The following is a 21,835-nucleotide window of genomic DNA, read 5'->3' as shown; positions in this document are numbered from 1 at the left end:
CGTTTTAATATTATCTACTTGTTGTGAAAGAGTAACATTGTTTAATAAATTCTGAGAGAGATATATAATTTAATGAGTATATTTACAATATCAGTCAAGTTCAATTATTTTCGTAGGAAAATGTTGCGAATAAAGAAAAAAATAATATTTCGTCAATGTCCTCAACGATTTATAACTTATATTCTCATGAATGTATTTTATTTTACATGTTTCATTATTTCCTTTCAATTAATAGTAACAATTAAATCATCGGAATTTTGTAGTATTCATTACAAATATAATTACGAACATTCATTACAATTTGGTACGAAATAGTAGTACGTACTGGCTCGAGAAATTCCAGCTTAACTTCTACAACCATAACAAGGGATATATAACATATATACACATAACAATTAAAACAACTATAACGCGGGACAAGTTTTTATTTAAAAAAAAAGTGTCACTACATTTTACAATTTACCTGATACAATTATCTAGTCAAATTCACAAAATTGTAGCAAACGTAAAATGTTTTTCACAAAGTCTCAATAAAACTTACAACAGAAACGAAATTTTTATAAACCCTTGTAATTGCTCATTGACCGTTCGAATCTCATTCCGCGGAAACATACATTCAATATCTGAGCATCGAATCGTTCTTTCGAATAAATCACTTTGTCCCGCTGTTCGCTCGTTCGTTTCAATCAATCTCATCGGAACACGTTATTTATCAAACGTCGAATCCATATTATTTCCAATATTTATACGGAAAATATGACTTGGAATAAATCGTGGCCAGAAACTACTTGCGAAAGAGAGAATTGAATGACCGTTGCCTACTCACGAGTTCGGATCGCGATGCGGGTGTGTTTTAATGTGTGTCGCGGCGAACTGTACGGGCAACGCGAATGGCGCTGGGGAGGGGGAAAGTCGGCCGCGACGGAGGGGAGACGACAGTACGGTATACCGAAGACTCGTTTCGGTGGTGTGGTGGGGGTTACGGGGGTCCAGGCATGGAGAGGGCGCAGTTCCGCGCCATCCTCCGTATCGTTGACACGTCCTACGAAAAGAGTGTAGAGAGTCAGTCGGTACGTTCGCTTCTCTCGTGACTCATCTTGTGCGTTGATCCTTGATTTCTCGTGACACCGAGCGATCTCGTCGTTCGGTTTCCACGAGCCTGTCGTTTCGTGGTCGACGGAGCACGTAAGCATCTTCTTTATTTCAAATAACGCGCGTGCATCGGACAGTGCGCGTGCCGTGCGACCGTTGGGTCGCTGACTTTCAAAACAGTCTCGATCGCGCTCTCGACCTATCGACGACGTCGTTGTGCCGGAGGAGCGCGTATATCGACCCGTGATCCTCTTCAATCGTTCTTGCGTTCGTTTATTTTCACTGTGTCGTCAGTACGAAATTACCGTCTCGTATAGTGGATTGGTGAATTTCGGGTGTGACATTCTTTGTTCGGTTCAGTGAACATTTCACGGGGAACTATGTCGTCAACTGGCAACTATCTGTTCACCGCGGTGATTATCCTGATCGTCTCTGCGACTGGAATCATCGCCACTGTAACCATGGATGCCAAGATTCGCGACGACTCCGACTTGTCCCAGGTAAGAATTTTTTACGTTTTGTCCGTCTCTCTCACGCGTACTACGCATTCGTTTGGAATTAAATGTGTTTCGTTGCGCGTTGTTTCTCTATTCGAACGTGTTATGTGTCCTTCGACATTCGTGTTTTGGCGAAACATATATTTACTTCAACACATAGAGTCGTTTCACGCGTAAACGAAGTAAATAAATATACCACAGATGGGTACTTTTTGTTCATTAGTTCGTAACGATTGAAAGACTTGCGACCTTGCGTAGTGTCAAGTATTGTCTACTGTAACAAGATAACACAGTATATTCTGTATTCGTGAGAATCCCGAATGAAATTAAATACGACGAAATAAAATATGTTGCACGTTTCTGACGCATTCAATCGGTCCATGAAGGTTACTTTTAATTTGCATGGTTAACCTTGTTAGCAGAGGTTATGATCGAGTCTTTCATGATATCGTGTTTTCTTCCGTGAAGTAGTTTTAAAATGTATAATGATGGACGAAAAACTTCGAATGGTGAAACAGTTTAATTTTGAACTCTAAATATATTTGAATTAGCGAAGAATTTTCATAAAAGCTATATTAATATAACTGTTATTAATTTATATAATAACTAACATATTAATATATATTAATATATTATTTGGATTAATTTATCTGCTTAGTATTATGTAAAATTGAGTTACGTTTCATAACAAAATCGTATGAGACTCTACGTGGATTTTAGTGTTAAGTGGTATTATCACGTTCGGAACTTATTTTTATGTCACCGTCAAATTACCAATAGAAACTCTAATAGGTTTTTTGTCGACACGAGTGAATCATTTAATTTTAGGGCCTTCTCCGTGTGCTAACCTTTATGGCGAGGTTTACGCACCATCTCACATCATTCTGTTAATTAATGACGCAATAAAAGAGGCTGGCTGACATAAAATCGAGAGTCACTCGACTCTTTTCTTTGCGTCCATCGACTCGATTCTTTTTTTCTTGCAGCGTTCCCACACCTTAGATTACACAAGGGAAGTATAATTAACCGATAAAAGAGAAAATTTGCTATTACAAAAGTTTTTTTGTGTGAATAAATTGTCAATCTTTTCTCGTTTAAGATAGCGAGAGATTAATTCCGCGAGATTATTCACTTTTTAGTGGAGCAATTGTTCGCGTACTTTATTAGATGAATATTTCCGTAGAAGGGTTTCGGTGTTTCCGGATGTTTTTTTTAGATATTAAATAAATTTGTTAAATTGCCCAATTTTTTGCGTTAGATACTTCTGTACTAGTTCATATATTTGTTTAACATTTTTATTATCTTTATTTCATTGTTCTTCATGTTCCGTGTAGATTGACAACATAAATTCGTTCTGTTCTTATTTATATCGATATACTATGCAGTATGCAGATATAAAAACAAGATAAGTCTATGTTACAACCATATGTTTTATTATTTTCAATGCAAATAGTAGGAGCATTATTTTAAGGATTGAAAATTAGTGAAACATGAGGTTCTTCAAACTATATAAAGAATTTGAAAAATTTTTATGAATTTAGGGGAAATGTAACGACTACGTAAAACAATTATTGCATCAGTGGACAAACCTTTTCTGCAAATCTTCATCAAAAGCGAATATTTTACTAAAATATTTAATTTTCCGCGAATAATGTAGATTTTGAGAGATACAGGCAAAGTTTTATATATTATTTCTAAATTATATTAAAAAATCATCATACGTACCTCCTTCTATTACTGCATAATATTTTTCTTGCTTTTCTGCAAAAACCCTCTGAATTTCTTTAAAATATTCAATCTTCAGTCGACTGTGGAAGTTTGACAATACCCTTATACTGTTGTTAAATTTTATCAAAAAATCACACAAATTGAAAATCACACTATACACACAAAGTTGTCCCATTTCCAATTAAATTTATTAATAAATTTTACAAAAAACAATGCATCATATTTTTCTCGCTTTTCGTCTAAAATATCTTTAAAAATCGGAAGAAATTTTCTCGAAATTTTATTTCACGAATCGTTCGATATTATTCGCTCGACGATCGAGTCAATTTTTCACGCGATCTCGTTTAAAAAGGTGAGTTCTATAACCGGAGGCGCCCAGTCTTCCACGGATCGCGTTTCACGTTTAGTTAAATGGACTGATCTACATTAAATCCCCCGGAGATTCCTTTGGCGGCTTTGAATTCATCTCGCTGAATATTACAATAATGCGTATCCAGCTTCGAAGGCAGGCCGAATGGATCCCACCCACCAACTTGTTGCTGCGACAAAAATCGTCAGGACGTTTTCGCTTGGGGCTAGTTTTCACTTCGATCGATTCAACAAACTACTTGCTGCCGCTGGTCCCCGAACTCGATTTTCACAGCTTTTATTTCATTCCATGCTCGGCACCGAACTTCCACGATTCTTTTTATCACCGAGAAATATGATTCGGTCCGGCTTTTAACCTTTTCGCGGTCGTGGAACGTACAGCTTTTAATTTTGTCCCACGACGCTTGTTTGCTCGAATCTAGAGGTTTCTGACATTGATTTGCGGCTCTAAAATCGAGTTTATTCGTGTAAAGTACAATAAATACACTTTATTCGATCTTTTCATAAAAATTTGTAGAAAAATTATAAATTGGAATTATAAATTTAGATTTCGTAAAATGAATTTATACGTGAACTGAGGGAATTGAATGATATTTTGGAAAACATTTAGTGTAAAAATATATTTCATTACTGAAATATATTAAATTATGAGTATAAATGTGAGTTCATCGTTTTCTGTGATCCCGAGGTATAATAAATTTTCGAGGTAATATTACACGATATGCTTTAAGCTATATCAGCAAATATAGTTTAAAGTCAATGAAGAAACTTTCAAGAGAAAATGGATCAATTTTGAATAATTTATGCAGACACTAAAGATATTAATAAGAATGTTAACTAGAGGACTAATATTATGTTATTAGTTTGTATAATTGCTGTCCAATACATTATTTATATAACACATATATAACATAGTAACACGATATACATTACTTTTGGTGATATATTTCCTAATATTCATTCACAGATTACGTTATACCTATTAATAGAAGATGCAATTAATTCGATTCTACGTCTTTTAAACATGAAGGATAATGGCCTTCTTTACACGTACAAACCTTTCATTCACTACTTTCCACAAGAATATTTTATTCGACTATCTCGATCACGTCTGCAACGAAAGCTAACTCGGGATCAATTTCTATTTCCCTTCAACTTCTCGTATTTTCAGAAAGATCTTATACGTATGTGCCGTATTTGCCCAGTAGACTGTAACTCCTATGAGCGAGAAAACAAGCTTTGGATAAAATACAAGGGATATTTTTATTAAAGTTATTATACTCTTTCGTATATGTTGAAAATTACATTTTATAAAATTTCACATATTCTCAATTTTTCGTACGAGATTGTCCTATAAATTACAAATTATCGTATAAATTGCAAATTATCCTATTACATCGCGGTTCATTGTTTAAAGCAATACGAAATCGTAAGCCGTACAAAATCACATTTAGCTATGATACATACGTACATATATATTGTATATATTTACATTTGCGTTCGTAGCTGCAAAATAGAGTGCCATGTAATAGAGAATATAGCATGTGAAATTAGATTACACATGTCGATATAATGTACAATGGTTTTGATGTGACACGGATTAACAATAGTCTCCATCGCTGTCATAAGCGTCTAATTCGTCTATTGTTTCGTTCGTTTGGAGTATCGGGAACGCATGAATTCCTCGCGCTGCGCTGTTCCATTTCACCTGTTCTTCCCTGGAAAGTCGTGGTGCTACACGGTCAACCGCGTAACTGAAACGGTCATTGCCAATGTCAAAGCCGTTCTCAGTTTCCGTCCTCCACTCTCTCATTCTCTTTTCATCACCAAGGCTCAGCTTCTGCCAGCAAGTGGCCTTGCCTTTCACTTTTTTTCGTACAATGCCTACGTTAAGTCCCGCTAAGTTCCATTCATGTCGATGGCAGCCAGGTGCAAACAGGTAGATTGGTTACGCTTGTGTGTACAATACACGTTCGTTCATGATAACGACCATGTTGGCCTTCGAAGATTCTGTTTGATATTAACGCCATTACGCTCCAATGACTTCCTCGTTTCTCTATAGGTATACCGGTGTTGCACAAATATGCATACGTAATAGGGTATTTGAATACTTGTAGAAACTTTTTATCAACATATTACAACATATAACAAACATATTACGCAAACATATATGTTTAACATGTAACAAAACATTTTGAAATTTCATTAGCGCCGTAACGAGACACAATTACCGCACTTATCTCGCTCGTATTATTAAAATTTGAAACGCATTTGAAAATGTGTATAAAAGTTATAAAATATTTATTGAAAGTATATACATCGCAGTATTTGAACAGTTTATTATTCGCTGTATTAATAAATCTCAATATTCAGTGAGATTATCTCTTTAACGCTTGGGTATTATTATACTTGAGCAAACTATTCTAGCTGTATGCTGATTTTTTAGTGTAAATACATGTTTGTGGTAAATATCTTGTAACTCCTATATACATTTTCCGAGTTGTTTCAAATTTTACCAACGTCACGAGAATCGAGTCTTGTAATGCAGACAAACACAAACAGGGATCATTTTTCTTATGAGAGTTTTCATTGTAACTGTTGTGTTTCAACGAAATTACATTTTTGCCAAATTCCATTCTTATTAGGTCGTCCGAAAAGTTTCTTTCGTTTTATAAGAAAATAATGGATGCACAACATTTTCCGTTTTATATTATTTTATCGAATTACGTATGATCCATTTTGTTCTATCAAAATAAAGATCACAACGTGTGACAGATTAGGTTTCATGTTTGTATAAAGATGCGTTGTTGTAAAGATGTGTCTGTAAAAGAAAGACACTTTTCGGACAACCTAATATAAGTAAGAAGAAGATACTGTTTTCTTTGAAACTTGTTTAACGTGAAACTAATTCAAATAATTAATTCAGAATGATAAAGTAATTTCTGTTGCTGTTGGCCTTTGAAGATTCTGTTTAACATTAACGCCATTACGCGCCAATGATTCCCCTGTTTTTCCTGTTGGGAAGCAGTTGAGCCCTCTTCTTGTCGGTTATGAGTGTATGTGCATATGATAAATTCCGGAGGAACGAACAGGAAATGTGAATAAATATTATCTTTCGGAATTAAAAAAGAAAAACGCGTGGGAAGTAATTATTCCGGATATGAGATTTCGGACGAGGGAATTTGAATCTGTAACCTGTATCGAAAATTTTCTGCCGATTTTTTTTTTCTTCATGTCGGTTATTTATGGGGTAAACGTGATAAGTATATGTACAATCAAAATATTTTATGAAATATTATTTTATTTATATGCGTGTGTAATATTTGGTGAACAGGTTTTCTTTTTTCATGAGCAATTTCATTTTGCGTATAGACAGTTATTATTGTTATTTATAGCAAGTACAATATTGATAATATTACAAGTCGAGGAATGAATTGAATTGAATTTTAATTTGAATGAAATGTTTCAAACAAATCCAGGTTCAAAATTTTCAATCCTTGATAACGTTAAACAAACATTCGGATTCGTTTTTTGAATTTAAATGGTACTTTGAAACATCAGGAAGTTAGATAATTTAATATTTGTTTTTGGTTTGATATTAATCATACTGATATTTGCTTCGTATCATCAATGATACACTCGGTATATGGTGTCATTACTGTAATATGATCGTTTCAGCAACCACGAACAATAAATTTTTTCCAATGACACGCGTGTCTCAATGAAATGAAAGCTGCAAAATTAGCATAAAACATAATTTTTGACTGCAAGGTGACTCCAAATAACAGATACAAACCAATTCACAAAATTTGTTCTGCAATCAATTAAATGACTTAATTAGTCACAGTTGTCAGATTATCTTCTGTAGCAATATTTTAAAGTTCATTGAAAACTGTATATTTGTGTTATAAAAATCTGAAAATTACATTTCTATTTCCAATATTTCTCAATGTATTACTTTTTCAAATTATTGTAATGACACATAGAATACAAAATCATCGCAGTTCATTTCCGTTAATATTCATTTTTCTGTTATTGCAATTCTTTCTCTTGTTTGATCAATGCGATATCAAAAACAATTTTAAACATTTAATATTTATCACAAACAGATTTTCCTGTCTTTGGTATCATATAGTCAATGACCTAAATAATTCGATGGCGAAGTGTTATTACAATTGGTAGAATGAGGGAATAGCTGGGGAAGGAATCATGGCACCGGATGTCATTTTTAAGTTGAGCAACAGATGGTCCTCAGAGTTCTGAAACGTAAGAAACTTATCCATAGCTAGAAGTCGTTTCGTCCCGGAGGCGGACCGTATGTTCGTCTATGGGATTCCTGGAATTTTATTTTTTTTCTCTTCTACCAATGGAACACGTTGTATGCTTCTAACTAGAGATTAGATTTTCAGTGTCTCTAAAAAATACAGATACGTTTACCGGATTAGGTATTGAAAATTCATTGATCAGTATTGAGAGAAATATTAATCCGTTCGTTAAACAATATCATTTTTCTTTTGATATACTTTAAAACATTTTATGGTTAAAAATAGAGATTTGTTCTACTCAACTCCATTAAATATCTAAATGCTTTGAATATTCCGTACATTTTTCCATGTTATGTGCATCCTGTACGTTTTTTAAAATCCCCATAAATATCTATATGAATATCCACGATCTACCTATAATAAATAATATGCAAAAATACTTTTTGCAGCCACGGCACATACGTTTTACCGTTCATTTAAATCTCCTTTGAACACATTAAAATCCGCAGCCTGATCGTGTCATAAGAATCACAATATAGGACTAAAAGTTTCCAAAATTACTTAATAAACTCGAAAGACAAGAATAACTTAATTAGCCAGATCTTCACCCATTTGCTCGAGAACGCGTCAGACCATAAACTCGCAGCAGCTCATAAGGTTCTCGATTTGTAGTATCTCCGTGAGAAGCGTACCGCGCATCAGGTGTTCCTTCATCTGTTTGCACGTCGACTTGGCGCAGCATTTGCGTGCACCCAAGACCTGTAACTGGGTTCGATTCGTTTCTCCAGAGCGCCGCCGACGCTCGAAATTAAGGCAAATATTTTACCAAGGGAAGTAGCGGAATTCGCATGAACGGCCTTCGGCTGGAGCGAATCGAGAGTGGTCGAACGATGACTTGAGGTGAACGAACACTGCCAGTCGGTATGGTCTCTCATTCTCTCCTCCGGACGATCCTCTCTTCGGTTCTCTTCTCGTTGCGCGCCTCCGCCGGATATTTTTAACTTTAACAAGCGGTTCGTGCTGAGACGAAACAATGCGCTACGTCCCGCTGTGTACTAGGCGTGCTTTTATGCGCACGATACAAGCATTACGCCGCGATATATCGTTTGAGAAAGAAGTCTTTCTCATGAGGTCGCTTCGTAACGAGAAAACGTGTTTCCACTTTGACTATATTCACGCCAAATACCTCGTACGTGTGCTATTGCGTCGTCAGTGTTGGTAGACCGATAGATACAATAAGCTCCGCAGCTTGCAAACATTGAACCCCCTCCTGCCCTCTGTTTAAATGGAATTTGCAGCCGTTCCCTTATTGCGAACGCAGTGCATTCGCGCGTGTTCATCGCCACGAATACTTTGTGCTCTCCCACGCTAAAAGGTTGCAACCCTTTTGCAGCTAAACATTTGTCCACGATACGTCGTGTCGAATGAGGCAAGATATCACGGACAATATCACTGACAATGAGATGTATGAAAGATTATAAACGCAGGTTGGTAAATTGATGGTACAGGATTTTTCTACTTGTACCTTTGTACTGTGTGCACTTTATGATTGGAATTTTTTTAATTTAAATATTTGTTGTTCGTTCCTTCGTAATATAGGGTAAATGTGTCGGAAATGAAATGAGTAAAAAAACAATTTTTCGATTAAGTATCGCTATCTTTGCTTGCTAAATGAGATGCTTACTGGAATTTTTCTTTTTTTACGGTTGTACACATATTCGAAGTTATAATCTTTATTGGTAGATTTTAACGAAATCTTCCATTCATTTGTCTTTAATTAACCATTCGCATTCTGAAAGGATTCTACAAAATTTGTTTGGATATCTTCGCTACTCTTACAGTTACTAGAATTATAATCCTATTTACATTATTCTGTGTATTCCTTCACACGATTCTATTAACATTTCTACAAATCTTTGTCCTGTGTTCCATATAATTATTTTGCACGAATACAACATTTTCACCTAATAAATCAGGCTAATTATCGCATTTCATGCGAGACCAGCAAGTATCTTAACACTTCTTGACGAAAGTGTGCTTTACGTACGTTCGAGGATCTGTATACCAATTATTCAGTGACAAAGACTCCATCGTCTCGATTATCTGTTACAAACGGAAACTTCTCCCTTCGATCATCCTGTCGAGAAGTTTGACTTTCACGTTTGTGTAAAACAAACTCCGTATATCGCCTTATATACCGTAGCAAGAATCGTCCATTACAAACGGATAGTCAAAGAAGTGGATCCTATCGATCCGTCGAGCATCCGGATTGAGTGGTTCGAAGTATCATAAACGCGTCTCTTCCACGATCCATCCCTTGTATGTTCGGAATCGAGCCGATAGCGTAGCGACGTTTCATAGAAACCGGAACAATACGTCGCGTAGGCGCCTCGGGCCACCCGAAGAAACTACGCTTGTATTTCTCGTAAAATATGGAAACCCATAAAGATCAGTGCCTTGTGCCGCGTTAGCGAAAAGGCGTCGGAGAATTTTCCGAGTCTGTTCTCCCTTTTCTTCCTTTTCTCCCTTTCTTTCTTCTTACCATTTCTTCTCCACCTTCGTCTTTCAATTTTTTCTATTTTATTCACCCCTTTCTGTGCGCCATATCGAGTACAGTAACTCGCGAAAGTATACCAACACCTGTGTAGAAACGTTTTATGAATACATTGCGAAACATTTCGAAATCCCATTAGCATTCTAATGAGATTCGACTATCACGATTGGTTAAGCACGAGGCAAATCTGTAAATATATACGTAGAGGCTAGGAAATATTTAGCATAAACGATTTTTGGAAAAGTACCATGCAAAGATACAACGTATATGGCATTTAACAGAATGTTAAATTTATTTGTAATTTCCTTACGAACTTTTCGAATAAGCTAATGCAACATTTGTGCAAATATGCAAATATGTTTGAAATAGTCAAACCTAGGTAGACGATTATTTTATTTGTTAAATACTATAACAAGCACTATATTTTAGATATTTTACGCATCTTCGAAAATTATATGCATTCTGCGTATTTTTTTCACAATTAAATTTCTCATAAATAAAAAATCCACAATCTAGTGATGTGTTGCTGTTAGTTTTTCATTAATTGATATATTTTACTGACTTTCCTGTATTGGTGCTACGAATCGACCGAAATATTCGGATATTTACGAACGATAGTGTACACACAGGTCGAATTCGTTTCTTTATTTCGTTCCATCGAGAAATTTTCCTGGTGACAACTTCTGCTGCGTCCTTCCCTCGTTTTCACCACTTCGTGTCCCCAAGGCCTCGGGGGATTTCCCTTTTAGCTGAGAGAAAAGTCGCCGTGTGTACGAAAGCGTTGCTTTTACGGCGCGAACAGGGAATTAACAATGAGAGAAGAAGACCAGACAATTTCCAGTTGCGGGAGTAGTATCGCTTGCCGGAACTTAGCATGGCGCGGTCAGGTTGGGTACAAGTGGAAGCCGCCTTTGTCGATTTCCTTCTTGCTATTCTTTGTAAAACACGTCCTTTGACGCGATTTCAATCAGGTGTTTCGTTGAATTTTATATTGCTTCTTCTTTTTTTTTTTTTTTTTAGACGCTTGAGGTTTGTATGTCGCATACGGTTCGTTTGTTTCTTAGAAGAAGGTATTTGCAGTTCGTGGATTTAGCAAGGACTAATAAAATGAGTCAAGAAATACGCTAGGTGATATAAGTGAAAAGTTTCTGAGACAAACTTAAGTTTGGAAATTTTAACTTAAAATTAGTTTAATGAGAACAAACATTCGCTATTTCTATGCCTTAATATTAATAAACTTGTATTTTAGAATAGAATTATATCATACGTAATCTATCTTACTGCAGAGAACTTACTACAATAATTGTCGGAAAGTATTTGTGTCTTCAAATATTATAGTAACGGATTTACGCCTTGATTTAATGTAAAATGTAATGCTGTAGTAAGGTGCTGTAAGCCGTAGAAGTCACTTGCTACGAATTGATTGCTTGTTTCTTAGGTTATTTGTGTAATGTTGTTGATACAGATTCGTTTCGTTATTCTAAATTTCGAAACCGATATACAATTTAATATAAAATATATAATAATGTTAAACGGGTTGAAGAAGCTGTAATAAAAGAAGTAATGAATGCCACAAGTTAACAAGATACAAATTTTCTCTTAGATTATACTTATTATTATTTGATTTTATATATGTGCTATGATATTAGAAGAAAATCCGATAGAAAATTATACGAAATCCATTTCTGTAAGGTATTTGAGTAATCTTTCTGATTTTTGCAATTTCCACAGTATGCTGATGTTGCGCAAGTGTACGTAATAGGGTATATGTTAAGAACTATACTTTTGAGACTCGAGTTTATTGAATACTCGCAATAGTGTAGGATTGTACAATACAGGAGCTGACTAGAAGGAGTTTTCTAGTATATAGGTACATTTATTTTATTTATACCTCAAAATTTTATGTTACTTTTTTTATATCTATATAATCTAGATCTTGAAACGTGTATGGTTTTAGAAATTAGATTTGTAGACGAATGAGTATTACCAGTGCGTAAATAACATTCCGTATGTAATAAGAATAATAAGAATAGAGTCAGAAAGTAATTGTAACTGTTACGTTTAAACGAAATTACACTTTTGTCAAATTCAATTCCACGAATAAGAGGACGGTCTTCTAGCGTTTGATAACAAAAGTTATATATAATATTTTTGAATGATGTAATATTCATTTTTTCTTCTACTATAGTAACATCCAATTTTTTTCATTCCTATCAATTATCTCAGATTTCATTCCTAATTTATTTCAGTAATAAAGGCTATGTTCCATACAGATCAGGTCGACTAAGAAAAAAAAATGATTATCATTAATATAAACAGATTAAATTACGCGAAAAGAATTTTTCTAAATTTTCGGTGCAAAGGTTCGTAAATAATTAAGTTAACTTTCGTAGGAATTTCATGTTACATCGTACATAATAACTTTAAGAAATTATCATTGCCCTATGAATCTGTTAATATGATCGATGGATAAAGGTAGAAATCGTTCCATGAAATTGCAATGAGAATAACGTTCCACAGGGAGTAATAACGTTCCACAAGTCAATTCTTAAATATTGTTCAGGTTCTGCGGTTCATCATCTCAGGAATATGTTTCCCTCGTCCAATCACGATGCGTAGAATATGTGTAGCGATACATACTAGTGATAGCTAGTAATGTGTATCGATCTTAGACGCATCAAAGGTCGTGGTAATAGGTTGGTTATGTTGTGTATGCCAACATTAATAGTATTGGTACGTTTCAGTAGATCGTGGTGTTCAATTATGCTCAGTGCATCGATATCAATATTCCATCGAACATATATTTCACTTGCATTAATTTTTAAATAACCAAAGTGATTTATCGTAATTCCTTTGCTTCAAATATCTGGCAAGTTTCTGACAATTATTGATTGCAATCTCAAACATACTTTCATCGTTGTTATTATACCGTTCGAATCAATGTTAAATTGAAATAATGGAAAATGACATTACAGCGAGGAAAAGATATAAGGAAAAAATGCTAGATAGAATATTTGAGCTAAAGAGGACAGAACAAATGTTCGGATATTTTTGAGCAACGGTTTTTCTCCGGAATTGGTCGATAGGTCCCTCACGGACCAGACTAGGACGTTGATAAAGGTCGGCACAGATTCACCGACCATGAATATTCCAGCGCCAAAAAGCGAGCCACAAACTTTGGTGTTCCAGAAATCGCACGGTATGCCCATTATATCACGGCAACGCATTGTGACGGTGTTCCAGGAGACGGTAAACCCGGCCGTATCGCGCGTTTCACTTATATAATTTACATCGACGCGTATTATAACCTGGTTGGTGCTGGGCACGTAACGGAGTGTACCGAGCGCATACCGGATGAGCGGCATACACAGACTATGCCACTAGTTCTGAATGGAATTCATGTAACTTCGTCACACGAACCCAATTTCTTCCTTTCTCATGAATAATTAGCGATTACGTTCTGTTTCTATCCTTTGTCTGTAATCGAAAGCGGAATTTTCTACTAGGTTGTGTCATAAGTACATTCATATTTTCTTAAAATGGCAGGTTATTATTTCTGCATAAAATCTATCTAAGGAGCAATTCTCATAACATCTTTGAAACGTAGGTACACATAAATGAAAAACGAGCAAATTTATTGCTCGATCAAATATGAATATCAGACGCGAGCCTATGGATGCAGTAGGTACTTACATACTTACATAGGTTCACGAAACTATTCAAACTACATAAGTAGGTAGACATAGCTACTTTTTATGAATGTATTGTGCGTGTTGTACGAAACATCTTGAAATACCATAAACACCGTTTTGAGACTCGACTATCGTGATTAACCCATCGGGAACGACGTCTGTACACCGTACGAATTCTCGTTTCGTTCTCATCGGTGTTGTACGGATTCTTGATACGTCGCGTCACTTACGTATCTCTGTTATGGTCTTATCTCTATGTACGAGATTTCACATCTTTCAAGGATGACTGACCGTAGTAATAATATTTGCACTATGCAGAGACTAAATCTTTTGAATCCTTTTCTAGAGTCGTAGTCCAGTTCTGGCAGTCGTTTTACGATAAGGTATGGCTTCAACAAGTCAGGGAATCGTAGTAGGAACTTCGTAGAAAGTGAGAAAGCAGTAATTGCAGTGTAAATGAGAATCGAGTAGTCGCAGAGACCACCACTGAAGCAGTGGATCCCAGTTTCGGTTGACGAAATATACGTATAATTGTCGAGTAAATCCACTACCAAGTTATATCTTCCCACTGAAGAAATTTTCCATGCTCCAGAATATTTCCCGAAAGTTATCAGCAGTGATCGGTTTCAACTTATATTTAAATTTCTATACTTCACAGACGTGAAGAAAATCACTATCAATGGTCGTTAAGTAGCTTCGCAAGCTATGTATATTTGAATGATATACAAAAATATGATACATTCTTAATTCGATAAAAATATCGTAGGCTTCACAGAAAGAACTCGCGAATTGTATATCGTCTTTTGACATGGGTTAATTAGCAAGTGTTTAATTAGTTTCGTGAGCTAGTATACATATTTATCCCTTTTTACTTGCTTGATATTATTTATTTATTACCTATTAGAAGGTTTCCATTTTTATCGATTCCATCCAAAAATCGATGAAGTAATTCCCTTTGGCGTTGACAAAATAAAAATGATAGACGAACCTATCAAGAGATACTGAGCGCTTCGTATTTCTTTTTTTTTCTCTACCATGAAACATGAATCTCTACCATGTCTGTATAAATGCGTCTGACGCATATAGGGAATCCCACTTTAAGGCGTGTTTATAAACGTGCGACCCTGAAGCGACGTCTTTTGAAGCGACACCCATCCTTCGAGGTTCGAGAATCGTTAGAAGTTCACGAGTGTGAATAAATCGTGGAATATCGAGGATAGGTACTTTATCCGAGATTTCTGTAAAAAGCGAGATTAATTATGACTTGGTTTTGTCCTTGAAGATACGCCGGTGGCTGGAATATACTCTCGAGAATACCAATGAGAGTGATTCAATGCTTAAATGCGTGTAGCATAAAGATTCAATCCTTTGATCCTTTTTCCTCTCGACTTGGCTTTAATCGCGCCATTCGTGATTTCATAGAACGAGGTTGCAACTTAAAGTCTTTGCATTTTTATTGAAATTCTCGATGCTGGTTTAATTTTACGCAGTTTAAACCTGGTTTTAAATTATCCAAATCGTAATTAACGAATAGTAAAGAAAAAAGGAGGTTTAAAGGAGATGAAAGATCGGGGGAAATAAGTTTGATCTGCTAGCTGACACGATTCTTGATAAGAAACTCTTTCAATTATAGAGCTATAAAAAAAAAAGGTAACGAGGACGAATTAATTTTAGTTATGTGTGCAATCACGACTTTGAACATTGTGAAAACTCTTTCTCTCGCCGTATTTCCAAAATCATCGTAATCATTTGGTTTATTTAGGATTGTAGTTACAGTTCGATAAAGGGAAGATGTACGAAGTTTAATTTACATTTTAACTTTAATTTCAATTCTTCAGACGGTGGATTATTAAATAACAGTAGCTACTAACATAATAGTATGGTAAACGGTTAAACATGATGTTTTAAACATATTCAGTTGCAACGTAATTTGTATTCTCGTCGTTTATTTTAAAGTTTAAACTCGTAATCTTTTCTTTTTTCTTTCGAAAGAAATTAATTCGAAACTTATGTCCATTTCTCTGAGACAGATGTAATTGGTAAAATTTGTGGGCTCGCGTACACGAGCCTCGCCAGCTTAGAGCTCGGAATTAAGGAGCGACTTACTCCTTGAATGTTCGTACGGTCGTAAAGTTTCGCGACACAGAAGCAGAATTCGTAAATTCGCGTGACAGAGGCGCGGCTAGCCGCGCACCGTTCCACTCTGGCGAATTGAGTTTTCTTACGAATACTTGCGAACCCCAGCCTCTCCCTTTTGTATTCTGTAGACACATTTCAATTTAAACCCGCTTTCGGGGAGTGAAGACAGTGCACCGCTCGTATAATTAACCGCTTCAATTCCATGATTTTATTTCGAAGGACGTAAGACTGCAGCCGAAGCGTGCTTTCAACGACGTCAGCACTCCTTGCGTTTCGATTGTACCCGGGTATAACGAGCACGTTCGAACGAAGACAATTTCGCCGTAGAGCGATGTCAAGGAAATTCGGAATGTCAAAAGTAGGAGTTAAAGACTCGGGTCGTAAAACATCCTGAATGCACAATGTGAAATTGGCAGCGAGAGATACGCTGCAAGAATGTCGTTACTATGGTAACAGAAACCCGTACAAAATCGTACAGCAGAATAAAGATGTTTGCTATGCTTATTTTCATAATTAGTCTAAAAAGAAAAAGCGCCGGCAATTATTTTTTCGCCCTATCGAAGTATCTGTTAATGGAAGTTTATCACGAAACAGTATTTTCAATTGTTCCGATTTGACTTTCGTTGATTCTCAGAAGCGTATTGCGTTTTGATAATCAGTAGATAAATTATACGAAGAGATAGATTAAAGGCATATCTCTTTACATTATATTACAAAAATTAATGCCGATCATTTGTGTCTTCGTGTTTAATTGTAAATAGAAGATTATATTCCAAACTCCGCTATTCATAAATTGCTCTTTATTCTTTCGGCAGTAACAGTTGGAAAACATAAATGAAACAATTAAAGACAATTTGCTAGGTGGTAACTACCCGCATGTGATGCTAATTTACCATCAATCTGTATAAATCAACCGAAATACCTGAATACTTACGAGTGGTAGTATAACAAGGACGACTTTTTGTCTTCTATTTTTCCAATTCTACTTTTCCCACTTTTTTTTTGTACCCTCTGTTGAGTGATAAACGTTGCGAACCGAAGATGTAAATGCAATAGAGCAAACCGTTGCGTCGAGAACGATTTGGAAGCATCAATTTTTCAGTCGTTTGACTGTAGAGATCCTCGTGTATGAATCGAATTCAAAAACGCGACCAGTTTATTTAAATATCCGGCTTCATCTCATGACAATGAAAAAACAAATTGACACATCGGTCAGTTAACCTTGCGTTGCTCTGAAGTCGGGGGTGGACAAACTTGAAACCATTGTCCGCGGTTTGAAATTCTGTTCTCACCTCGCGATATCCAATCGTCGTTTTGTATATACCGTTGTTATGGATAGTCGTTACAAAGTGAGATTACATGGTGTAGCTGGATTACGATCTGTGTTCGTATTATATCCAGCCACTTCGAGACGTTGAGTACTGTTCTTAGGTTCGTCTTAGGAATAACGTTCAATTAGAGGATTCTGCGGAGTACAAGAGATCAAATAAAATCGCGTTTCAGCGTTTTATTATCGTTCTCTTGCTAATCAAACATTTTTCTTATTTCAAACACGTGTGATTTTATTGCACTTGGTCAGCTATATCAAGTATTATGCTAAGCTGTGAAAAATTCTGAGTCGCGGAAGCAGTGGCTTGAACGTAAAATATTTCACGCAGAGTATGCCATATTTTCGAACGTAAACTTTACTATTTATGCGTATGCGTAAAAAGTGAAATTAAATGTCGGCAGTAAAAAAGTTGTTTGGTAAGAAAATTGTTTGCTTTTGCAAGCAGAACATTCACGAGATATGTACTGTTCTGTGTGAATATATAGAATAAGACGAGGAATCAACGTTAACGAGTCTGAATCTTCCAAAATTGACATCATTTCAACGTAAATATTTTTATCACTACCGAATCTTCCTTTTGTAATACTTTTTAGCCAACAACGAAGGACCTCAGCGCGCTGGAATTAAGATTTAATTTCCGAGATTAGCTCCTGTACGTTATTACACAGAGATAAGTTTTAGACGCATTATTATGTTATTACGGGTGCTTAAATCGTAACATGCAAAAGCTCATAATAATATACCGGTAAAAAATAAATTTTCCTCCTTGTTCCTTCCTTTTTTGTCTAACGTGTTTGATCGATAGAAAATTGCTGTTGATTCGTATCATCATGGTGTGTTACAGAGATCGTATCGATATTAGATGAAATTAATAAATAATGTACTCCCTCGTTCATATCGTCACCAGACTGGTGGATGTTTATAAAAATTCATATTTTTACGGATAATGACAAGAAAGTGATACTTGAGTAAAAATACGTTTTATTACGTTTATAGTTTTGATATTTTGCACTTGTACTCATTTTTCTCAATTTTCTGATGTAAGTATATAAATATTCATAATCTGATTATCACGAATAACGATCAAAATTCGAAGAAGTTCGAATTGCTTCCTTTCGTTAACAAAATTCTAACAAATAAAAATCACAGAAATTTGCAAATTGTCTCGATGAAACTGGTAAGAAATTTCGATAACAAATGAAAAATTAACACACTTCGTTCCAGTCTTCGCAATTTTTTTCTTTAAAAACATCCTTGTTCCCCTTTTTTATCGGCGATTTAATTTCCAAGTTCCACAATATTTCTCGTTAACGATGCCATAGGTATGCGAATCCGAAAAATAAATTCCACGAAATTCAAAGTGTTTTTGACTCCCTGGCTGACGTAACTTTTATCAAAGAACTTTTCTGTTGTCATCTCTTCCGACACTTTCAACTGCATTCACGGTCGCCAGTCTAGCTAGTCTACTCGGTCGACAGTTTAAGATAGTTAGAGTAGCGTGCAGAAAGTAGCGGTAGTTTGGAATAGTTAGTGACCACGATGAATTTCCACGTCAAGCCAAGCCAATGGATATATAGATGCCGGAGAATGTCCTGGGAGAAGGAAAGTTAACCACATCGGAGACAGACTGTGGTTTATTAAATGTTCAGCTCCGCGGTTGTCCCTTTCTCGAGGATCTGCTTGATCCTTCTTCACGCTTCTTTTCCAATCCCAATAATCCACCTGCTTGCATGCTAAAAATTTCAAATTATCCTGTTTAATTCAATTTTTTTATTCTGTTCCTTGTCTTGTCCTTTTTGTTTCTTTGATCAGATTTAACAATCGAACGTTCTTTTAGCACAGTTTTCGTACTGCTTTGTATATATTTACCAGACTATATTTTAGAAGATTAACTTTAGAAGAAATTAGTGAAGTTCGGATAGAAATTCAATAGAAATTTCGAGAAAAGTCGAGAATGTTTTATTTTTTGACGATTTTACCGAAATTTTGTACCTTTTCTTTTGTTTTTTGCAAGCGGTGAAATTTTATGCAAATTTTTTTTTATGATTTGTATTCTGGTGTCTCGTGTGTATAAATTTCCTTATGAAGCATGCAAGGTCCGTAATTCATGGATCTTTGTACGGACATTTTACGTATATCGCGGAAATTACCCATCTGTGCTGCTTTAAAATTTCCCAAAGGTTTTCCCAAGGCTATGAATTAAGGTTATGAAAGGTTATGAATTGTCAATAGGAATTACGCGCAACTACGATGTTACCAAAAAGTAAAAAATTCGAAGACACGATATTAATTCTTTAAAGGCTCTTTTTATTTAAACCAAATAATTCTAACAATAACGAGAACTAGAATTACAATATATAAAGTGAATAACAAATTACAATTTATCTTCGACTTTTACTCACTCTTCACACGAATCACCTCGAGTTATTAACTACATAACATGAGAGCTACCTCGTTATCGAGATTATCCATACTTAGGACGTAATAATTTCTCAAACAGACCTTCAAGGACCTTTCAGCCTTTGATACATCATTACATTTGCATGAAAAACTTCACACCATCTTATTAAATATATATATTTACAGAACCTATAATAAATGATATTTTTCAGCTATTTAAAAATATGATAATTGTTGGATTAAAACAGCCATTTGCGCCAATTCCTTATAAAATGTAATTCTTTTTCGTTTTTTTCCGCCCACGTATGTACATAATTTTCAATTCATGATACATCACGATGACTCGATCGAGACGAGAAAACGAAATTACTTCGAGGAATTACTCTTTGTTTCACGATTGTGAACTCGCCTTGACTAGTTCGTTCACAGTGGCAGACTTCACGTGGCTGTACGATGACTCAATCTCGCGGTATTCGCTGCAGCAGGATAGTTTAAGTGCTATAATTACTTGATACACAGAACGCTGCCTGCGAGGAGCAAGTATATATGTCTTGTCTGGTCGTTTCGCGAATGATCGATTTCAGGAACGATAACGTTGCCGGCAATTTGTGATTAATTTGAACTGTTCTGAAGGGATTTGCTACGTTTCTTGCTATACGGTCTCCCCTCTGTTTTGATTTATGATTGTTTTCGCGTTATTCAGTGAAACTAACGTATTCTAGGGTTTTGAGGAGCATTGTGAAGAAAATAATCGGACAGTTGTTTTCGTACGAAACGAGAATCCTAACGAGTTATAATTAATTGCTACATATTTGAAATATTTTGATTTCAATAGTATCATTATTATAATTATACAGATGAATTGATCGTCGATTAAGGTGTATAAAGTGAAACTGTCTCCGTTATAGTTGGGAAGAAAATTGGCAAGGCGAGTCTATTTCTTCGCACATCTTGGATTCCGGCGGCAAGAACAAACTCGAGCGAACAATTTAGATAATTAACTCTGTTTTACTTTAATGAGCACCGGTCTTCCTGATTCTCTAAACTCTGCTACACCTCTTTAAAAACAGTCGCGTTCGCTTCATTACATTACATTACGAACTATAACTGTTCCACACTGTTCTACGTTCTGGTATAAATATTTAGAAAACTACCGTTCTACATTTGAGAAATTCAGCATTTCAGAATATGTATTCTCCTGTAATATATATTTATTCCGTTTTTTTTTCGTTTGTATGAAAAATATCAGAAACAAAAGATTTCTATTATTATAAGATCAATGTAAATCAACTTTAGAATACAGAAACAAAAATGAATCTAGATAATTAATTTAAGAAACTTTAGTTTGTTGTAGCAGTTATTCAGAGTACAGATTTCACATAATCGTTTTAGGAACTGGAATCGATCCGATACAATTACTCTCAATCCTTGAAACTTCGGGGAATCGTGTGTTTTAGAAATTTGGAAAGAAATTTACAAAAGGAAACTGATCTCCACCAATATCTTTCTTCGTCATTGCAGGAAGTTAGAGACGAACAGTATCCATTTAAGACAATCCCAAGGGCGCGAAAATTTAAATTGACTAATTCAGAATTGCATACAGTATTGACGCAATTTCTAGTATAAAGTTTGTCTTATCAAACAGAACAAACATACCTTCACAAAATTCACTCAATTCGGGTATAATATCATGCCACGTATATCGAGCTCGCATAACATCAAGACTTTTATTAAAATTCATTACTGTTTTAATATCACCGTACACACAC

At 35.4% G+C, this 21,835-nt stretch overlaps 1 protein-coding gene across 7 annotated transcripts in view; it reads left to right on the top strand.

Moving 5' to 3' along the window:
• The first annotated feature begins 996 nt into the window (after positions 1-996).
• LOC117234373 (fasciclin-1) overlaps positions 997-21,835 on the top strand; it is a 380,981-nt gene continuing 360,142 nt past the window's right edge. For 4 of the 7 annotated variants that reach the window (XM_033495532.1, XM_033495524.1, XM_033495516.1 and 1 more), the window contains exon 1: positions 997-1,592. In XM_033495532.1, coding sequence (XP_033351423.1) covers positions 1,473-1,592 — 120 coding nt within the window. In that variant the 5' untranslated portion in view covers positions 997-1,472. The remainder of the gene's footprint in view (positions 1,593-21,835) is intronic. The other 3 variants (XM_033495556.1, XM_033495541.1, XM_033495548.1) reach the window with 1 other exon arrangement.

The sequence above is a fragment of the Bombus vosnesenskii genome, unplaced genomic scaffold (genome assembly GCF_011952255.1).
Source record: "Bombus vosnesenskii isolate JDL3184/JDL3185 unplaced genomic scaffold, Bvos_JDL3184-5_v1.1 scf7180000013263, whole genome shotgun sequence".
NCBI lineage: Eukaryota > Metazoa > Arthropoda > Insecta > Hymenoptera > Apidae > Bombus > Bombus vosnesenskii.
The sequence above is the reverse complement of the archived record's forward strand: the minus strand, read 5'-3'. Positions and strand labels throughout refer to the sequence as shown.